Source organism: Rhinoderma darwinii, chromosome 4 (genome assembly GCF_050947455.1).
Source record: "Rhinoderma darwinii isolate aRhiDar2 chromosome 4, aRhiDar2.hap1, whole genome shotgun sequence".
Taxonomy (NCBI): Eukaryota; Metazoa; Chordata; class Amphibia; order Anura; family Rhinodermatidae; genus Rhinoderma; species Rhinoderma darwinii.
The window spans coordinates 146,912,708-146,934,413 of NC_134690.1; the positions used below are offsets into that span (position 1 = coordinate 146,912,708).

At 40.8% G+C, this 21,706-nt stretch overlaps 1 protein-coding gene across 3 annotated transcripts in view; it reads right to left on the reverse strand.

Annotated features, from left to right (window-relative positions):
* The window catches only part of PEX5L (peroxisomal biogenesis factor 5 like), a 286,049-nt gene that overhangs the window by 31,700 nt on the left and 232,643 nt on the right, over positions 1 to 21,706 (reverse strand). For all 3 annotated transcript variants that reach the window (XM_075861664.1, XM_075861663.1, XM_075861662.1), the window contains one exon: positions 2,032 to 2,118. In XM_075861664.1, the coding sequence (XP_075717779.1) occupies positions 2,032 to 2,118 (87 nt within the window). The remainder of the gene's footprint in view (positions 1 to 2,031; positions 2,119 to 21,706) is intronic.

The following is a 21,706-nucleotide window of genomic DNA, read 5'->3' on the forward strand; positions in this document are numbered from 1 at the left end:
ATATATTGGAAAATTTTATAACTTTTAATTATACAAAAAATAACATTAACCACTAACCATTGACAAGGCTTTTTTTTTGGCCTTAATGGCCAAGGATTGTTTTTTGTTTTTTAAGTTTTTTTTGTTTTTTCGCATTCCAAGAGTCATAAAGTTTTTAATTTAGTCTACATAAGGGCTTGTTTTGTGCGGCACAAGTTGTATTTTTCAATTGCACCACTTTTGCATGCATATAATGATACATTTTTTTAACTTTATTTTAGGGGAGAGTTGAAAATAAACAGCTATTCCAGCATTGTTTTTCACATTATAAATTTACGCCGTTCATTAATAACTTGTTACCTTTATTGTATGGGTCAGATCGATTACGGGGATACCAAATATGTAAAGGTTTTATATGTTTTCCTACGTTTGCACAATAAAAACCCATTTAAAAAATAATTACCTGTTTTTGCATCGTTGGTCCAAGAGCCATAACTTTTTTATTTTTCCATCAATGTGGCCGTATGTGGGCTTGGTTTTTTTGCGGGACAAGGTGTAGTTTTCATCGTCACTATTTTGAGACTATTTTCGTCCACTGTGTTATATCAAGTCCAGAGTCAGCGCAGCCGTCTAGCAGGACATTTTCGAGGACTTCATGCTTCCCTCTGCTGACAAGCTTTATGGAGATGCTGATTTCATTTTCCAGCAGGACTTGGCACCTGCCCACACTGCCAAAAGTACCAATACCTGGTGTAATAACCACAATATCACTGCGCTTGATTGGCCAGCAAACTCGCCTGACCTAAACCCCATAGAGAATCTATAGGATATTGTCAAGAGGAAGATGAGACACCAGACCCAACAATGCAGACGAGCTGAAGGCCACTATCAAAGCAACCTGGGCTTCCATAACACCTCAGCAGTGCCACAGGCTGATCGCCTCCATGCCACACCGCATTGATAACACCTCAGCAGTGCCACAGGCTGATCGCCTCCATGCCACGCCGCATTGATGACACCTCAGCAGTGCCACAGGCTGATCACCTCCATGCCACGCCGCATTGATAACACCTCAGCAGTGCCACAGGCTGATCACCTCCATGCCACGCCGCATTGATAACACCTCAGCAGTGCCACAGGCTGATCGCCTCCATGCCACGCCGCATTGATAACACCTCAGCAGTGCCACAGGCTGATCGCCTCCATGCCACGCCGCATTGATAACACCTCAACAGTGCCCCAGGCTGATCACCTCCATGCCACGCCGCATTGATAACACCTCAGCAGTGCCACAGGCTGATCGCCTCCATGCCACGCCGCATTGATGACACCTCAGCAGTGCCACAGGCTGATCACCTCCATGCCATGCCGCATTGATAACACCTCAGCAGTGCCACAGGTTTGATCGCCTCCATGCTGTGCCACATTGATGCAGTAATTCATACAAAAGGAGCCCCAACCAAGTATTGAGGGCATATACTGTACATACTTTTCAGTAGGCCAACATTTCCGTATTAAAAATAATTTTTGAAATTGGGCTTATATAAAATTCTCATTTTCTGAGACACTAAATTTGGGGTTTGTTAGCCATAATCATCAACATTAAAAGAAAAAAATGCTGGAATTAGATCCCTCTGTGTGTAATGAATATATATAATATGAGTTTCACTTTTTGAATTGAATTACGGAAATAAATAAACTTTTTGATGATACTGTAATTAATTTAGAAGGACTAGTATATATTCCACGCCACACTACATAAAATGCCACTCAAACTTTACATAGCTTTTAATGACCAGAAAAGTAAGCCCGCTCATGCAGATGAATGGGACTGGATTGCCTAAATTGTAAAGGTTATGTTTGCAGCAGATAAAGGTGGTTCTATATGTGCTATCAATGTCTATATCATTTCCACTAGGTAAACAAAAAATCTAATCAATTACTTAAGAACAAATAGACCTTAAATATTTTTTTTGTTACCAGTTTACTTTACTGCCTCCTTCCTAGTTCTGCTAGGACATGGACCGGCACTTTATAATCATGACACATTACCTCAACTGCAGCCTTTGCTCTTTCAAATTCTTCTTCTAGTGAGGGGTTTCTGGACAAATATGCTCCTCCCAAGCGCGATTCTCTTCTCTGAAAAAGAGGGCATAAAACATTGTCTTAAAATAGATAAATGACTCAAAGATTTGGATTTCTGTTAGTCAACATTGTAACTCTATAGAACTCTATAGAACTCTATAGAACTAATCATAGGCAGAAGCAATAAAATGGTTAATACGCTATACTTTAAGGGTGCGTTCACACAGAGTATTTTGCATGCAGAAAATTCTGCCTTAAAATTCGATCTGGAATTATGAGGCAGATTTTGATCTGCCTGCACGCCATTTGCCGCATTTTTTTCAGCGTTTTTTGCAGCGTTTTTCACCCGCGGACATTGAGCGCCAGGGGCAAAAAACGCAGCGAAATACGCTTTCTCTGCCTCCCATTGATGTCAATGGGAGGTCAGAGACGTAAACGCTTGAAGATAGGTCATGTCGCTACTTTTTCCCTGTGAGACGGTTTTTCCGCACATGGGGAAAAAACGCCTCCGCCTCCCATTGACATCAATGGGAGGCATTTTCAGCCGTTTTTTTGACAGTTGTGTTAAGGGAGTCTTACAACTTTTTTCTTCTTCATAAAACAATGCCCTCTTATGCTCTGTTCACGCTATGCGCCAGTAAAGCTCATATCACATATTCTGAATGTAATCATAGGCCCTAATTCACCTAAGGGAGGTGGAGTGTCCTTTTGGATTTCGTCGGGCTGGTATACGTTGGCATTCATTTTCTCTCTCTGCTATTTAGACTGAGCTTCCCTCTACGGTAGGCCACCACGAAAATATGTTTATCATTACAGAAAACATTGTGGCCAATGGCTGACATATGCCACTGTATGGTTATACAGTGGCATAACCCAAAGTATACCTCCGGCGCATTCCCATTATGTGCTGTGAACAGAGCCTTACATCTTATACCTCACCATTTTTAACAAAAATCTTTAACCTCTCTTACACACTGATCTTTTAGCATGTATTGATATGCACATTCTTAGTAAGTGATCTATTGTGATGCCATACCATGCCATGCTTACCATTCTCTGCTATTTCCCTGTATATAATTTTCTGTGCGGTCTTGACCTCTTTGTTGTCACTCTAGTGGACCCCTTACAATCTGGTTTTCATGTTTTGCATTCTACCAAAACAGCATTTAGCATTTTAACATCAAAAAGTCTCATATGATCTTCTCACAAGTTTTTGAGGGTAAAGGCCAAGGCCAACAACTGCGCTGGCACCATGTATGACACGGCTGTCAAATACTTTGCTTAATGGGCACGCGTTATTGTGGGTAAAATGTGCCTTTATCTGCAAAATCGTGTGCCCATTAATTAATACACCCTTTATGGCCGCACGATTTTGCAGGTAAAGGGCTGTCTTATACGCAATAACGTGCGGCCATTAACAACGTATTTGAAAGCCGCGCCGCACATGGTGCCAGCGCAGTTGTTTGCTGTGTCATGACCATGTCATGACCCTTAGGGCAGTATTGAATTCTGTTATTTATCATCTCTCTCTGATCATTATTTAAGCATTTGTGTGTTCCACCTCATCTCCCCTTCCCCTTTTTGTTGGGTTCCCCAGAATTCATTATTGAGTTCTCTTTCTACAGCTCCAGATGGAAACACATTGAAGAGTTTTGATTTATAGGACACTTTTTGTGCACTACTACAACTATACACAGCTGTGCCACGGTGCTGTCTTATTTGTCAGGCCTTTTCTATACCTGAATTGCAATCTTTCCAAAACCGTAAGCCTTCTGTTTCCTTATTCTACTAACATTGCAAAACCTGAAGTGTCCCTTTCCATGTTCATTGCACCTATTGCTTTTAAATCACAAGTTTACATAAAATTTAGATTTGCTGTCCATGCCCTTTATTGACACTTTCCAAATCATATCATCTGCGACTTCTTTTCTTACTGTTGGCACGAAAAAAGCAAATCTGTTCTCTATTTTGAAAGTGGCGAGTAGACCTTTATGTTTACATTAACCAATCATCATTGTATATGCTACTAGACAGTTTTGCTTGGTAATACCCTTTTTACTTGCACAACCATCGAGAGATTGCATTGACACACAGTAATTTGCACATCCAATGATCAAAATGTAAGTAGTCGTGCAAGATCATAACTGAATATTGTAATAAGTGGAATAATGCACTATGTGTGTAAGTGTGTAAAGCCAGTTTTTGGCTTTGTCTCTTTAAAAAGAATAATAAATCAGGTGAAAAGGTGATGTATGTGCGCACACTGTCAATTGTTGCTTTATTTCCATATAAAATAAGGCAGTAAGTGCTAGTTCTCACCAGATTTCCAGCCATTTCTTAAAGGGGTGTCCCAGAATTCACAATTATCAGGATTGATGATAATTGTCTGATCCCTGGAGGCCCCACCACTCGGACTCCCACCAATTATGAGCATTGGGGTTTTGAATCTCCAGATACTCCTTACTGCACCCCCCGCAGTGAGGAGGAGCTTGAATGGAGCAGCGGTTGAGCATGCGCCCACCATTCCAATGTCTATGGGACTTACAGAAACAGCTGAGAGATGTACTTGGCTGTTTCGGGCATTCCCCTACACATGAAATGCATGCATACTCGACTGGCGTTCCATTCAATGTCCTCCTTACTGTGGTCTAGCAGTGAGTAGCAAGAGGGGGCTCGGGACTCCTGTTCTCGTGATCGGTGGAGGTCCCAGTGGTTAGACAATTATGGGAATACCCCGGTAAAGTTAATGTACACATTTTTTCAACATGTAAACGGGACTTACAATGGCAAGGAAAATAATATTTCATTCCTCAAACGCCTATGAGACATACTGCATTAACCTAGGTGTCTTATGCTTTACTAGGTGACCTTTACTGGTGTAGTCATGCATGTTTGCAGGCCTTTTATAATCTATTGTGTATGAAAGGTCTCAAGACATATGTCAGGAATTTATATCATTCAGGTTTTACTGAAAATAAATATCATGGCTCACCAACTGGTTGGAAATTATCTGGAGTTAAGCACGGCCTTTGGCTCTAGATATTAAAGCGAAAGTGTCACCAGGTCAGACCCCTTTAAGTAAAAGCATCTATTAGGTGCTATATAGGACAGACATCTGCGTGTGCTATTGCACCAATTTAAATAGATGGTAGTATTCAAAGGGATCTGTTCTAGTACTAGACTCCTAAAATGTAGCTCCTTTTAAAAGATACACGATAGAACATATATAATTGCTTAAAGGGGTTAGCCACTTTAAGAATTATATCAGCAGTGCATATTTTTGTTAATCGTACTATTTGACTTTATTTCCAGTTTAGCGCTGTTTTCCCGGGGCCATTGTAACACACGTTGTCTAGAAAACTAGCACAGGCGAACTGTGTTACAATAGGGGATACAGAGTGACATGTCTAGTCACATGCTCCTCCATCCTCGGCCATATTATGAACGGGAGCCGCGGCCATAAGGAAGATACTGCCGTCATAACTAAGGGGGCGTGGCTTATGATATTGGGAAACGGAGCTGAACTGGAAATAAAGTAAAATAGTAAGTTTAACAAGAATACTGTTTAAAATGCTCTACTGATTATATTTCTTGAAGTGGCCAACCCCCTTAAAAAAACAATTTACTAAAAATATGTTATCATCGGTCTGTAGTCTGTAAATAAGACTGAGACAACAGACTTGTAAATTGTTCTGTAGCCAGCTGAAGCATAAGCAGAAGAATCTAAATTAACCAAATCTCCCTTAGCATTCCAGCAGTAGGATCAGGGCATTCCCACAATATAAATTCCAGTAATAGGATTATGTTAGGGATTTTTGTATTCTGTTCCAGGGAGAAGCTGCTGTATACACAAATTATCCATAAGGGCATGTTCACACGTGGCGGAATTGCTGTGGAATTCCGCTGCGGACAGTCAGTCCATTGGTTTCCACACCTTTTTAGTTATCTTCGTGCAGACATTGCGGACAACTCCGCTGCGGACCATAGGCTGCGTTGCGGAATTTGGTGTCCGCAGCATACACTGGCTGTTGTGGACTTGATGCGTACTTGTGGCGTAATTTCTCCGTTGACTTCAATGGAGTTGAAAAATTATGCAATGTAATCCGCAGATGTTATGTGTGTTGCGTTGCGGATTGCTATCATGAACAGGATATTTCATCATTCTGGCTGGACCTATGTGTTTCGAAGTCTATAGCCAGACTGAGATGCAATGTTTTAAAAGACAGCAGGAAGTACTCTTCACCTGAATTCGCAACGACTAATCCGCAGCATTTTACTGCACATTTTAGGCAAAGGCGCAACGGAATCTGCAACGCAGATTATGTGCGGCATTGATGCGGACAGTGTCTGCAGAATTCTGCCACGTCTGAACATGCCCTTACAATTCATTTGATCTATTTGATGAAAGCTGGTCATACATTAGTAATTTCAGAAGGCCGTGTTCTGAATGACTTTTCGTTCATGGCTGGTCTGTAAAGGTTGTAGTTCTGGACAACAACTCCATAACTGCCAAATTGCCAATATCTGCCTTGATCTTTGACTTGATCTTGGCTTCTATTGGTGGAATGAAGATCTGTCGTTTGGCATGAACAACTTTACAAGACTGCATCCAACAACAATTACAACAATGGAACATGGCAGATCAACTTTTCCACAAATATCTGTTTGCTGCTGACGTCTGTCATGATCGTTTATGTCACGAAAAGGCACCGAAGGTTGGTCAACACTGATCTAAATTGTCCTTTTTTGGCCAAACAAAATCTCTAGTGCATGGTCAGCTTAATATAGTGATCATTAAACTATCAAGTCTTACATGGATGGTAGACGTTAACAACAGCAGACCAAGCGTTCAGGCAGTGACTGACTATTCTATCTATCTATCTATCTATCTATCTATCTATCTATCTATCTATCTATCTATCTATCTATCTATCTATCTATCTATCTACTGGAGTGCTGCCTATTTTTGCATCGTATATAATTGGGATCTTGGTCTGCTCCCGTTGGCTTGCACCCACACTACACTGGTGCTGCTGGATCTTTTTGTTCATCTGTCTATCTATCATCTATCTATCTATCTATCTATCTATCTATCTATCTATCTATCTATCTATCTATCTATCTATCTATCTATCTATCTATCTATCTATCTATCTATCTGTCTGTCTGTCCTATTATAAGGAATAGGAGCTTTGCCGCAAATGCTCGTTTATGAAACATGAGTTCCTAGGAAAAAGGATATTACAGCACATGGTCCTCCAAGCAAGTGCTTCCATATATTTTTGTTATTTAATACATAGTTGTAGGTGCATTTCAAAGCAATGTTTACATGTATGATTTTCATGTTTGGCTATATGCTACATTTGAGATGATTTATGTAATAATCCTGTTCACACAATGTGACCAAAAATGTCACATTTAAGTCAATGGGTCAAATGTGCATCAAACAAATCACATTTAAAAACCATGCAACTTTTGACAGTTCCCTATTTGGATTTGCAATTTTGGAGTGAATATATATTTGTATGTGCCACCTTACTTATTTCACTTTTATACTGGAAGCTGTTTTTAACGTTTTGTTATCATATATTTTGCCTATTTTTGCAGATGTATGTATAAATTCAATAAATAATAATAAATATATTCATATTTAATTACCAAACGCACAAATATAAGCTATTCGATCCAGTAGTCTAAATGGCAAAATCATTACAGTCTTGATAAATTATACATTAAGAATAAATCACGGTACAGATGGAAAGGCATTTGTCAATTTCTCTACTGTTAAAATTTTTTCCTGAGATCCTGAATAAAAAGTGTTAAACATGCATCTGTTCTAATCCTTCTTACCACAATATGCTGATAAATAATAGAAAGAGCATAAATAGAGGGGGCTAGCGTAGGCACAGGCATATGCTATACACACACTTCTACAGTGAGTTTCCCTGCAACACCATCGCAGCTATGTAGAATGTTTACACCAACAGCCCAATTCTGTTTGGAACTATTTTGTACACTTTATTAGATATTACTTAAAGGGGTTGTCCAGTTTATAAAACCCATTTTCATATACTTGATTAGGTAATTCTGAGTTAATAGAAGGGCGTCCTCTGTTCAGGATCCTCACCTCTTGGCCAGAGAGGAGACCTATACTGTATTACACAGACAATCTATTGGTATGACAGACACTGTGTAATACTTAATTTCCCCCATGGTGGCGCTGCAGGAAAATTGAACACTTACTGTCAGGTTTCCCAATAAATAACAGATGATTGCTTGGGGTCCCAGCAGGAGGAGAAAGTGTGATCTGCTTATTGTCAAGTTTGCTATTTGTTATTTTTCTAACAAGTAGGGATTGCCCAAAGTTGAGAACCCCTGTAGATGTCATCATCACTAACACAATTTCAAAATGGTAAAACTTTAGTTGTAGAAAAGGAATTTTTGTGTCTGCATCCCATGACTTGTTGGCAATGTAGCCTGGTTATCGTGCCGGAAGATGACTATAGTGACCCTAGATGAGGGGCAATCAAAGAACTTGTGGCTTTCTCTTTATGGGGAAAGTGAGGTTTGGGTCTGGTCCAATCCTGGGTTAGTTATAGCCAATTAGTCATGACATGGGAGGTGATCATCAGAGATGCTGTAGAGCAGCCAGGACAGTAGCATAGGGTGTCCAGCAGAGGTCATTGCTTTCTCCTCTTCACAGCACATTCCGTTCCTGGTGGTTTCAGATCATCCTATTTTTGGTGGTTTCAGCCATTTTTTATATGCCTTTTTTTATGTGTTTGAAGTTCTAATGAGAAGCATTTGGAATAAAAGCCTGAAGAAATGGCATACCCATGGGATACTTTGTACATAAAAAAGCTATACCTAGAGCCTGCTGCATTATTTTTTTTTTTTAAAAAGGCCACTAAAACCTTACAAATGGCAATAAAACGTCACGAACCAAAATGCTGTGTATGTAGACAGTCCCATATTTTACTATAGACTTTCAACTAAAATCTGACTGTTGCGTTTTAGCACCCAAAAAATGGTAATGAACGTGGCTGAAACTGTGTAAAACTGGCCGCAGTCCTGCCTTTAGGTCAGGTTCAAACAGGGATTTTTATTTGCATTTAAATTTATATTTAAAGCTCTGTTCTTTTTTGTGATTAGATAACTATAAAATATGATGCCTATCCTATTGCATCCTGTTATCATTGACTTCTATTGTACAAAAAACAGTCAGGCCGGATCATGTTTTTCAACAGGATAGAAACAATAGAGCTTGCATTATTTTTTGTGTACCGTTGCATACTATTTTAAGGGTAAATTTGACAGAAAAAACACCAGCTTTCAAAAGAATGCAGAAATGTGGTGTGAACAGAGCCTAACAAACGGCTACAAAAAGGGCTGCAGTTTCTAAGTGTTTTTTTTACTGGTGTTTTTAGTGTAATTTTTTACAGAAAGGCCTGCAGAGTAGCCTAAACTAGTCTACGTAAAGGAGATAGTTGGAGTGATTCATTGCAAATTTTCTAAAGGGTACAATTTGCACTTTTATAAGAGGCAGAAAAACACATATACGCATTGTTCCCTTTTAGCTGTGCACTCTGGAAATTATAGAGTTAAAAATTCTACACACTGCAGTAGAATTGTTAGGGTCACATTTGGCGTCAACACTGCAAATTTTCCTTCCGGATTTTCTGTGCGGAAATTCCGCAGCGTTTACAGAAGCAGCAAAGATTTCAACAAATCTCATCCATACGCTGCAGAAAAACCCCACACAAAAGCAGTACAGAAATTGCTGTATGGATTTTCAATTCACATAATATTTTTGTCCATTTATGTTGCGAAAATTTTAAAGGATTTATGCACAGAAAATCCGAAGGGAAATTCCACAGTGTTTACACTAGGTGTGAATTTACCCTTAGATTATGTTCACACAGTACAGTTTGCTGCAGATACAGTATGAACAAATATTATCCACATGCTTTGAAAAAAATCTACTTAGAAAACATGCATAAATTCACCTGCGGTGCAGATTATCAATCCGCAGCATGTCAATTTATGCTGCGGAACCGTTTTTCCGTAACTTTTGTTAAGGAACAAATAGTAATAGCAAATGTTGCGATATTTGCGACGGAACAGCTGTGAATCTGCTGCAAAAAAGGCAATCTGAAAGCAAGCTCTTTCTTTTTTTAATTTGCCTCCCTGCCGTTGTCCTCCTTGTTCTCCCGGGTGTTCCCCGTGCTGCTGGCCACTTGGGAGTACATTTCATCCGACCTGTGTGAACATACCCTTGAGTTATGTTTCCATAGGCCGGACATGCTGATTTTCCGCAATGGAAAAAAACTTAGGTAAATCAGTCACAATCTGCAGCAAAACTCATCTATTGCAGAATTGATGCTCCTCATTGAAGTCTATGTGCCAAATACTTAGCAATTCTGCACAGAATTCATGGGATGATTTGACGGGCTGAGGAATTGAAAGTCGCACCGCAGAGCACTTTTCGCATATCTTTTCTGCGTTTTTATTCTGCAGCATGTGGCTGAGGTTTGCAAAATATCGTTCACTTTGCTGCTACTGTAAGGGCATGTTCAGACGTGGCAGAATTTTTCTGCTGCAAATATTGGTGCAGATTTGGGGCAATTATGCAACGAATCTGCACCAATATTTGCATATTTGACAGGTAATTCAGACGTTGCAGAAAACACAGCGGACTTGCCACAGATTTCAGTTTTTGCATTGCAAAGGCTGAAATACACAGTGAAATTCCGCTTCTCCGCAACAGACAGTCCGTGCTGCAGACTGAAAATTCCGCACCGCAGCCTATGGTCCGCAGTTGAGTTTTCCGCAACGTCTGAACTAACTTTCCTAAAAATGTATAGAAACAAATGTAAAAAACGTCCGCTGGAGAATTCCACTGCGGACTGTCCGCAGCGGAATTCCACAGCAATTCCGCCACGTGTGAATGTGCCCCAATTGCTGCAGATTTTCCACACAGAAATCCAATGTGTAAATTTTGCAGTGTTCACACTGTGTTGCAACCCATCCTTAGGGGTATGGTCTTTTTACACATGCGTTATTTTGCTTAGCAAAAACCTCCAACACAAACTAAATACTATTATGGTCCACATGTATTTAAGTTGATAAACTTAGATTTGATCAGTATTAGGCCAGGGCCACACACAGCGTTTTGATGCAGTTTTGATGCAGTTGTTGGCTCAGTTTTTTGTTCCAAACACAGGAGTGGACACCAGAATCGAGATGCATCAGTCTTTTCTATACACCTTTTCTTTCCTTTAGATCCACTTTTGGCTTTGGTTAAAAAAACTTCACAAAAAAACTGCATCAAAACTCTGTGCGTGATTTTACCCTTAGGGCAGATACAGACGAACGTTGCGTTTTTGCGCACGCAAACAACGCGGCGTTTTGCGCGCGCAAAAACCATTTGACAGCTGCGTGTGTCATTCGTGTATGATGCGCGGCTGCGTGATTTTCGCGCAGCCGCCATCATAGAGATGAGGCTAGTCGACGCCCGTCACTGTCCAAGGTGCTGAAAGAGCTAACTCTTTCAGCACCCTCGACAGTGAATGCCGAACACAATATCGAAAAACCTGTTGAAAAAAAAGAAAAAGTTTGTACTTACCGAGAATTTCCCGGCCGTTGCCTTGGTGACGCGTCCTTGGTGACGCGTCCTTGGTGACGCGCCTCTCGACATCGGGCCCCACCTCCCTGGATGACGCGCCAGTCCATGTGACCGCTGCAGACTGTGCTTGGCCTGTGATTGGCTGGAGCTGTCACTTGGACTGAATTGTCATCCCGGGAGGTCAGACTGGAGGAAGACGCCGGGAGTTAGCGGTAAGTCAGAACTTCGTTTTTTTTTCTACAGGTTCATGTATATTGGGATCGGAAGTCACTGTCCATGGTGCTGAAACAGTTTAACTCTTTCAGCACCATGGACAGTGACTATCTCCTGACGTCGCGTACCGATAATTTTTTTGCCGGGTTCGGCCAAAACGAGTTCGGCCGAACCCGGTGAAGTTCGGTTCGCTTGTCCGGCTTCGCTCATCGCAAAGACACTCCGTTTGGATGTTCGGAAACAGAAAAGCACGTGGTGCTTTTCTGTTTACATTCATCCTTTTGACAGCTGGTGCGCTGTTTCAGTCGGTTCGCAGGGAAGTGCTTCCGTGCAACCTGCGTGGTTTTCACGCACCCATTGACTTCAATGGGTGCGTGATGCGCGAAATACGCAGAGTTATTGAACCTGTCGCGCTTTTTGCGCAGCAGACAAACGCTGCGCAAAAAGCACGGACTGTCTGTACTGCCCAATAGACTTGTATTGGTCCATGCGTGCCGCGTGAAAACCACGCGGCCCGCACGGACCGAATACACGCTCGTGTGAATCCCCCCTTAGGGTTAGATTGTATTTCAGAGGCACACAGGAGCCACTGTCAGCCAAACCGTCTGTCCTGCTGACTGACAAATTACAGTGGCGTAATGCAGCTTCTATGTTTAGTGCGTACACAGAAGCTGCAGCACAAAAATTAAATGCAATTTTTAATAAAACGACATGAATTTTTTTTTTAGGATGCACAAACACATGCATTATTTAAAAAAGAAAAAAACAGTTTCAAAGGTTTTCATAGCCTTTAAATAAGCACTCCAGCAATTTCTCAAGCTAACTCAGCAGAAATATTCTAGCAGTGTTATTTGTTTCCAGCTCAGTTGGATCTATACATTTTGAACCCTTTCATTATGGGCAGCTGTGTCATGTGATCTCAGTCTGACCACCAAAAAAGTCTATGCTCTCATCTGTAGACAGGAGGTCACTCTTCCCTGTGTGTCTGACTTCCTATGAACTACAGGATTACATCATCACCTACCAAAACCTTCCTGGCCGCCCTGAGACCCCCTTCTCTCCCTATCTAGTTCCACCCCCTTGTTTCTCTGTATTCCCCCATGCATATAGTGTCACTGAAGAGATAATTTCAGCCGTATCTAAGGGAGGAGGAGTGCAATGATATAATAGGTGAGTTCAAGGTGAGTCCATACAATGATTAGCTGCAGAGATATAAAACTCCCCTGACTCACACTAACTGTTTATACTATTGGTGTGTGCTTTGTGCAGAGAGTCCAGTGTATTTCTATTTGATGCTGCTTCTCATTGCCTGCTGTGCAAAAATTTACATTGAAAAACCTTTCACTAGCAGGAGGCAGGGGAGACAGAATGATGCTGCATCACATAGAATACACTGAGACTCCTGCAATGTGAGGACAGATGTTCTATGTCACTGATCTATCACTTGCGGGAACTTAGATAGGACTCAGAGCAGAGTAAGTGCAGTGTGATGAGACTCTGCCCCCTCTGCAAAGCCAGGGGCCTGATGGGAAATGTAGGCTGCATTAGAGGAACCATATCAGAGGGGAAGAAGGAACCAAGATGGCAGATAACCCATAAGTGGCACATTAACTAAAACATGTATACACAAGGCATACATAGAAACCTCTACATTATTCTTTAATAATTGCTTATGCTGCACTATATAGGCAAAAATAAATAAATGCTTGAGTGCTTATTAAACACTATATAATTCTATATTCAGTAATCTGTTAGCAGTAGCTAGTGGTAGGTGATATAAGCATCTTAAATATACCTTAGTTCATAATGAAAGTGGATTTACTACTAGATGGCACAGACAATGGATATATAAAGATACCTATCTTAATATAGCTGCATTTTAGAAACTGACTACCAGCCCATCAATACTTAATGATCTGCTCCATTACAAGCCACAGAATGTAAAGGTCATTTTCCAGGAGGTGAAAACAGACAAATTGTAGGGCATTAAAGCATTAGCTGAAAGAAGGCCATTCCCATAACCACTTTTTAGTGACCCTGCGGCGCTAGACATCCAAAGGATAATGGCTACATTTTCACCATGGACAAGGCAAAGCAAAACCTTTTCAGTAAACTTCTTCCCTTAGCCAATCTGAATCTGACTGAATTTATTTAGGGGTTTGATGCCTCCCTTGCCCCATATTTTCTACTTATGTGGCTGATACTATTCTTGCCCCCGGCGATCTAGGTCTGGCGGCACTCCCGGTGGTTTTTTTACATGCATATAGCATGGTACTGCTGCAGCCAACCAGAGGGCTTAGCGGGGCTCGCGGGTGACAAATCACATGTCTGACAGCACTGGATCGTCGGGGGGCATGGATGGGTAAGTATTGCTTTTTTTGGTTTATTTATTTAATTTCCAGCCCCTAATAAAACATTTTCACATCCCGGATAACCCCTTTAATACATCTCCCCATGAATGCTGCTCTTCAGCCCTATGTAACCTTGTTTTCTTTTGTTTAGGTGCTATTGCTGGTTTTCGTTTAGCTTTTCTATATGTAAATCCCACTTCATTCAGCTGATTTCTTACAGTTCTTTCACAAACATTAACTTCTGTTTCCACCTATTTGTTTTGCATTTTCTATTTTCTTAGAGTTTTCTATCCTGTTGCTTCGTCATCTTCCTTGGTCTATTCATGTGTTTTCCTTTTATAATCTTCCCATTTCGTTTATACTTGCACCAAATTCTACACACACAGCTGACTGAGAACAACCAACATCTTGTTGGATTTCCAACTTGTAGGAGTTCTATAATCCTTCTCATTGTTTCAATTGACAATTTTTTTGTTGGGGCCATGTTTGCTTTGATTAGCCAAGTCCAACAGCTGGTTAAGGTCTATAAGCGCTACCTTTTTACTACAGACTAAATTGCGGTTTTAGACTTGTGTTTGTAAATACTAGGAGATTCCATAATTTTTTCCTCTACCTGATCTGGAAATAATTAAATTTTATTTGTTTGAGATATGTGTTTCATGAGAAAGCCAGGCTCGTGAAATTCAATACAATATTGCGACCTTGCTAGCAAAACCCTTGACAGGTTGCTACTCCTATCACAACCACTGGGTGGCGACACACAGACACATATAGCATAGCCATCTCGTGACAGAATATCGCCCAATTTTTTATTTTTTTTTTCAAAGCTGGTCATTTAATGCCACACATCTCAGGATACGTTACCATAAGAGGAAAGGTAAGAAAGGACACATCTGTAACTCAATACAAATAGATATGGCATTGGTCATGTGACCCTAATGGTCACATCAATCCTGGCATTCAGTTAAGCAAGAGGGTTATGTGACATACTGTTAGACATGTGCTATGTCAATATACAGGACACATCCATGTGCTAAGTGAAGAGTCAGACTAAACATAGCGCCGTTCAAACGAATGTCATGCAATCCAGCATATGTTTTAGGTTATTAAACATAAGCTTAATTCCTATGTGGGTCCTTGTAATACCTGCCAATATTCTAAAATGTAGACTACAATGCAGTACATGTCCAATCCGGCCTAAGTAAAATACCAGATTTATGTTTTAGTTTGCCTTAAAGTGGTAGTCCAGCCAATCACATTTCTCATGAATCCACTGGATAGGCGATAAATGTTAAATCAGTGGGGATCTGACCTCTGGGACCCCCGCGATCACTTGGTTAGGGGACCTCAGTCCTTCGTCTCCCACACCAGCACGACTGTAGTAAGGAAAAGTTTGTATGGAGCGGTGGTCGTGTGTCCAGTGGATGGGTAATACATTTTGTCGGCTGGAGAACATCTTTGAATAAACTATGCAAAATTTGTAATTTAAGTGTTATTTTTGCTAATGCATTATGTATTTTTACTCTTTGATAATTATTTTCCCACTGGTAGAAATAATTTAACTGTCCAGTTAAAAACAATACTTAAAAGGGTGTTTTTGCAAAGAAAAAGTTCCAGGAAATCAAGAGCTCCAATAAGTAGACCTCTTTATATCATTCATAAATATGAAAGCAAGTAAGTAAGTAAGTTCTCAACACTGGAGATATCTGAGATACAGTAATAATGATGGGGGCAGACATTTTTATGGGATTCCTTTAGTAGTCTTAGTCTCACTCTCAACCAAAACTAGTTATATATTCATGTTGACCCTGGCATTCAGCAAAATATTATATATTGTTTGGTCCTCTTGCCACTTGGTCCTCTTTATTATCAGAGGTCTGGTTGGCACAGTGCTAGAGGTGCCAATCCAATTAGTCCCCTTTAGTATAGGTTCCTTGAGTCCGCAGTGCTATACATGTAACTGTACTGCTGCGGCCCTATAACCCATGCTGTGGTGTTAAATGTAGCTGGATTTTGTTACTCATTCTTACGTTTTTTCTTTAATTCTCGCAGTTCAGCTTGTTTATGACCACATGGACACATTCACAGGTAGCTAGAAGCAGATGGCAAATTAAAGGAATAGATGCTTAAGTGACTTATCAATAGGTCAGCATATGGATGTGCCTCAGAATAGCTTCAATTCCCTTAATACCTTTTCCAAGTGTTGTATTTTTGTGCACACTGTCAACACCATTGTATCAGTTCTTCTCCTTAGAGATCATTTGATGAGACTTCTATACTCAGAAGGTTAAGAAACTCTCACTGGCTTGTTTTTTTTATTTTTGAGAACTGTGCTGATAAATTAGTTGTTCTCAGAGAGATTTATAAAATTTATCTTATTAAGATTTATTTTCAGTTTAAAAAATTCTGTTTAGATGCCGTTTACCCAAATGATGAGCTATTTGTCGGGTATCCCGATGTGGCTCTAAGCATTCATAAATATAACTATAAGGAAAATTAAGTATTACATAGCGCCCAATGAAATTCAAACAAAAGCCACACTTTTGAGACACTATTATCTCTGTTAAGGCAAATAGGAAGAGATAGCTAAAAGTAGACAATGCCCTTCAGCTTTATTCCCTTGAAGTAAAAGTACTTAAAGGGGTTGTCCGAGATATATTTTTATTTTAAAGTTAAACACACAATGCACACATTAAGTATTCCCTAATATACTTACCTGTGCAATCTTGCTTCTGTTCTCCGTTCTGGCAGCTCTTTTCTGCCGATCACATGTCTTCTGACGTCACGTTTTCTTCCTCCTCCACTGTCGTGTCGTGTCCCGATCACATGGTCTCGCCCCAGCGAGACCTCGGATGGGACACGACACGTCACTGGAGACGTGACGTTTCTGCGCGTGCCCGCCCGCCCAGCCTATGCATCTTTTCACTGTGAACGCGCCTATGCGTGTTCACAGTGAAAAAAGTGAAGAGGGACGGCACCCGCGGACTAGAAAGGTACAGTGACCTCTGTACTTTTAGTTCTTCCCCTATCAAAGCCTACACATAGTAGGCTTTGATAGGGAATTATACAACACTATGCAGCACACGGGTCGCATGCAGCCCTTGAGGCTGTTATCTGCGGCCCGCGGGACACCGTGCACTGTTTAACAACTGGTTCCCGACCGCTGGCTGTATTTTTACGGCCAGCGGTCAGGGTCCTTAAAACCCGAGCCATAGACTTTCTACGGCTCGGGTTTTAATTTGCTGCCCGCGCGATCGGGCAGCTGAATGTCGGGTCTCCGGCTGTCAGTGACTGCCGGGGACCCTGAGGAGAAGACAGAAGCAGCTTTCGCTGCTTCTGTCTTCTCCGATGTCTTTTTACACAGCGCTCAATGAACACTGTGTATATGAATAGAGGCAGCGGCCCCGCGCCGCTGTCTCTATTCCTCCCGGTGATCATGTGATCACATGTGGTCACATGATCACCGGGTGCCGTTACTGACAGACTGCTGCTGGGTCTTACTAGACCCAGCACAGCCCTATTAGTGACAATCGTCACTATGAGAGGGCTGATTTCCCCTGTAACTGGGGCTGCTGTGCAGCTCCAGTTACAGTGGAAAAACATGTAAAAGAGAGAAAAAAATATATAAAGTTCCCCAAAGGTCTTTTTTGACCATAGTAATAAAAAAATAATAAAGTAAAGTGCAAAAAAAAATACAATAATAAATACACATAAAATACCCACCCCAATAAAAACCGTTCCCCCCGCCAATCATTGTTGTAACGCTAGCGCTGACCCAATTACCCTAATATAGACATGTAATATATAAAAATTTACGGTAGACAATGACGATCACAAATAAAAGGTCTATTTTAGGGTAAAACTATGTTATTACGCAAAAAAAATAGCTGAAACGTAAAAAAGCTTTTTTTTTTACTATTATTTTCAAACTTTATGAAAGAAAATTCTAAAATGGCAAAAAAGGTGTGTATAAAAACGATAAAAAATGAAACCTGCATTGTCTACGGAAAAAACGTCGCAAAAATCACATCGTTAGCCGAACAAATAAAAAAGTTATAGCCATTTAACGAACACGTGCTAAAAATGGCTAAACGGTGTCTGGTCCTGAAGGCGCAAAATAGCCCAGTCCTGAACTGGTTAAGATCTTCTGGGGTCCTGTATCTAAGCCTACATTGTTAGGGTATGTTCACACGAGGGTGTCCATAACTGCTGAAATTACGGGGATGTTTCCGCCTGTTTTTTTTTTAAGCGGAAACAGCGTAGCAAAACTTGTAAAAAACGGCCCGAAAATGCGTACCATTGATTTCAATGGGAGGCGTCGGCGTCTTTTTCCCGCGAGCAGTAAAACTGCCTCGTGGGAAAAAGAAGCGACATGCTCCATCTTCGGGCGTTTACGCCTCTGACCTCCCATTGACTTCAATGGGAGGCAGAGAAAGTGTATTTCCGTTGTTTTATGCCCGCGGCGCTCAATTGCCGTGGGCGAAAAACATGACGGAAAACGACGCGAAAAACGCAGCAAAAAAAGCCGCAAAAACAACGCCAAAAAGGCTACGATAAACGCCGCGAAAAACATCGCAAATAAAGCCGCGAAAAAAGAGGCAAAAAACGCCACGAAAAACGACAGGAAAAACGCCACGAAAGACGCAACGAAAAACGCCGAAAAAAAACCGCAAACAGCGACGCAAAAAAAAGAGGCGAAAAAAGGCTACGATAAACGCCACGGAAAACGTTGCGAAAAACATCGCGGAAAAGGCCGCAAACAAAGAGGCAAAGAACGCCGCAAAAAACTACTGGGAAAACGCCACGAAAGACGCAACGAAAAACGCAGCAAAAATAGCCGCAAACAACGATGCAAAAAAAGAAACGATACGAAAAAGGCTACGATAAACGCAACGGAAAACACAGCAAAAAAAGACGCAAACAAACAAGCAAAAAACGCCAAGATAAACGAAGCGAAAAACGGCCCGAACAGCGGCAAACAAAACCGCAAACAAAGCCGCAAACAGCGCACAAAAAACTCCGGGAAAAATGACGCAAAAATCAACGTGCAGGGAGAGGTAAATCTGCCGCAAACTTCAAGACGGAATTTTGAGGCAGATATTCCTCCGGCAAAAAAACTCTGTGTGAACATGGCCTTAGTGGAGAGAGACATGAGATAGAAGAGGGTGGACGAGGGTGAGGGTGGACGAGGGTGAGTGTGGACGAGGGTGAGGGTGGACGAGGGTGAGGGGAGACACGAAGAGGTTTATAGACCTGAAAAGAGAAAGAAAACATAAATGTGAAAAACATAATGGGGGGAGAACATTTGCTCATCATCCTTCAAGAATGTCAGCAAGGAGACAAGTCCAGTGAAGGAGGTCAGCGGGAGGAGCAAGGACAGCTCACATGAACTCTTGGAAGGTACGTGCACGCTCATTGCAGCCTGCAATGAGCGTGCACGGGAAAAAAGTTTCATAACAAGGAAAGATCAACAAACCAGAGCTGAACTGCATGTAAACAAACTGTGCTGAATTCAAAGAAGAAATGTGTTAAGTAGAATTTTTTTTTAAAATAATGCTTTATTTAGGTTGTCTGTATAAGGGGTAATGTATGACAGAGTTTTTGAAAAAATGTTGGTATCTCGGACAACCCCTTTAATATATTATTGAGCTTAAAACATATATTTACATTTGAAAACTGAAAATAGGTACACCTCATCCCCTAACAGAGGAATAGTGGCAAAAATATGCCTGTCACATGTCCCCCTTATATGTCTGCCACAGGTTTTTCCGCACTAATAGCCCCAGCCACGTGTTAAGCTTAGGTGCCATCTAGGAATGCAGGAGAGTCCACCATACTGCCTAACGAAAGAAGTTCTCTGCTTTCAGTATTTGGCTTTCGATCTCCGAAATGTCAGGAGCACAGAGCCTTCATCATTCGACTACGTTTTTTTCCATTCATGAGGGTCAGTATAGATATGATTTGCATAAAAAGTTGAGAAACTTTGCAAATACATTCCATTAATTATCTTTTATTGATCTTGAGTGCAGCCTGGATTTTAGTCCAGAGCTGCACTCATAATTCTGCTGGTTGCTATTAGAAACACTCGACAAGCTTGTACACAGATATCTATAATTTTGTGGAAAGGTTAGTTTTTCCTGCATAGTGTAAAGACTACACTCCTCAGAATGCAAATCACGAGAGTAAACTCTGTGTAGGCATTAATTTTATAATGTTTTATTGTCCGTTCACACGGACACAATTAGGAGTATTGCTAGTATCTCAGAACGCTTGGGGCACCAAGAGGTTACATTTAACACAAGTTTTGACTATGACACTTGCCTAAGACCCAAATAATTTGTCACCCTCTCCCTGTCACAGACATGGATTTGAGGATTATATTGATTATATTATAATTTGTTTAGAATATCTCAAAATAATAATAACAACAAATAATTACAAATAATATTTCTGTAATTTAATAATACCACTATACAGTGACTGAATACTATTGCCATACACAGATATTCTCTCTTAAATAATCTCCCCATGCAGTAACTGAGTAATCCTGCAATATAGTAAAAAACAAATAATTGAGCCATAAAGTGACTGAATAACAGGGCCATACAATCATTAATAATACAAACACAGAGTGGCCACAATGCCACAGAGGTAGCCAGCAGGGAATCATCATGCTGCTGAATAAAGGAATGTAGCAATGATCAAGCACAGTCAAAGGTATAATTAACAGTTATATCCAATGACTCATGGTCAACGCCTTCTCTGATTCTAGTTCGCTCTTTTTTGCAGCACATCTCCACCGTCTCTGGCAATGCACAGAAAGGTTTTAGATGGCATAGCAACTATTAAAATGTAATTTAAATTTCCCAAAAAAACTGTTTCCCTGAACAGTTACCCACACAAACAAGATGCCCCTACAAAAGTGCCTGCCAGTTTCCCCAAAACTATATTCACTGGTACTATTAATTTATGGGAAACAATTGAAATGATGGTTACACTTTAAGACAAATGACCTCCAGAGACCTGCCATTACATTGGCAGGGTCAACATTTTAAGAACATGGGGGAGTCCCCTTTTTATTGACACTGCTATAAATATTAATTGCAATATCTGCTGAAGGTTTAAGCGACTAGATTGATATGATAATAGGAGTTGCTGCTATCAATAACAGATGACCATAAGGGCGTACATGTACAGTATGGTACAGTGTTAAAAAATCATTCCATGTTACCAAAGTTTACAACAAAATAAACCTTGTATATTAAATGTTTCATCTCTGTCACGGCCGCTACTATAGCCACATTCCTCCTAAATTCACTCAACTTAGTCATCGTCCTAACTATGGTCGTGTCTATTCACTATTGTACAGGAGTTTTTTGGGACTAAAACATTGGTGGTCTATCTTTAGGATCATCAGAATAGAGGGACCACAGCGCTCGCTCAAATTGACTTC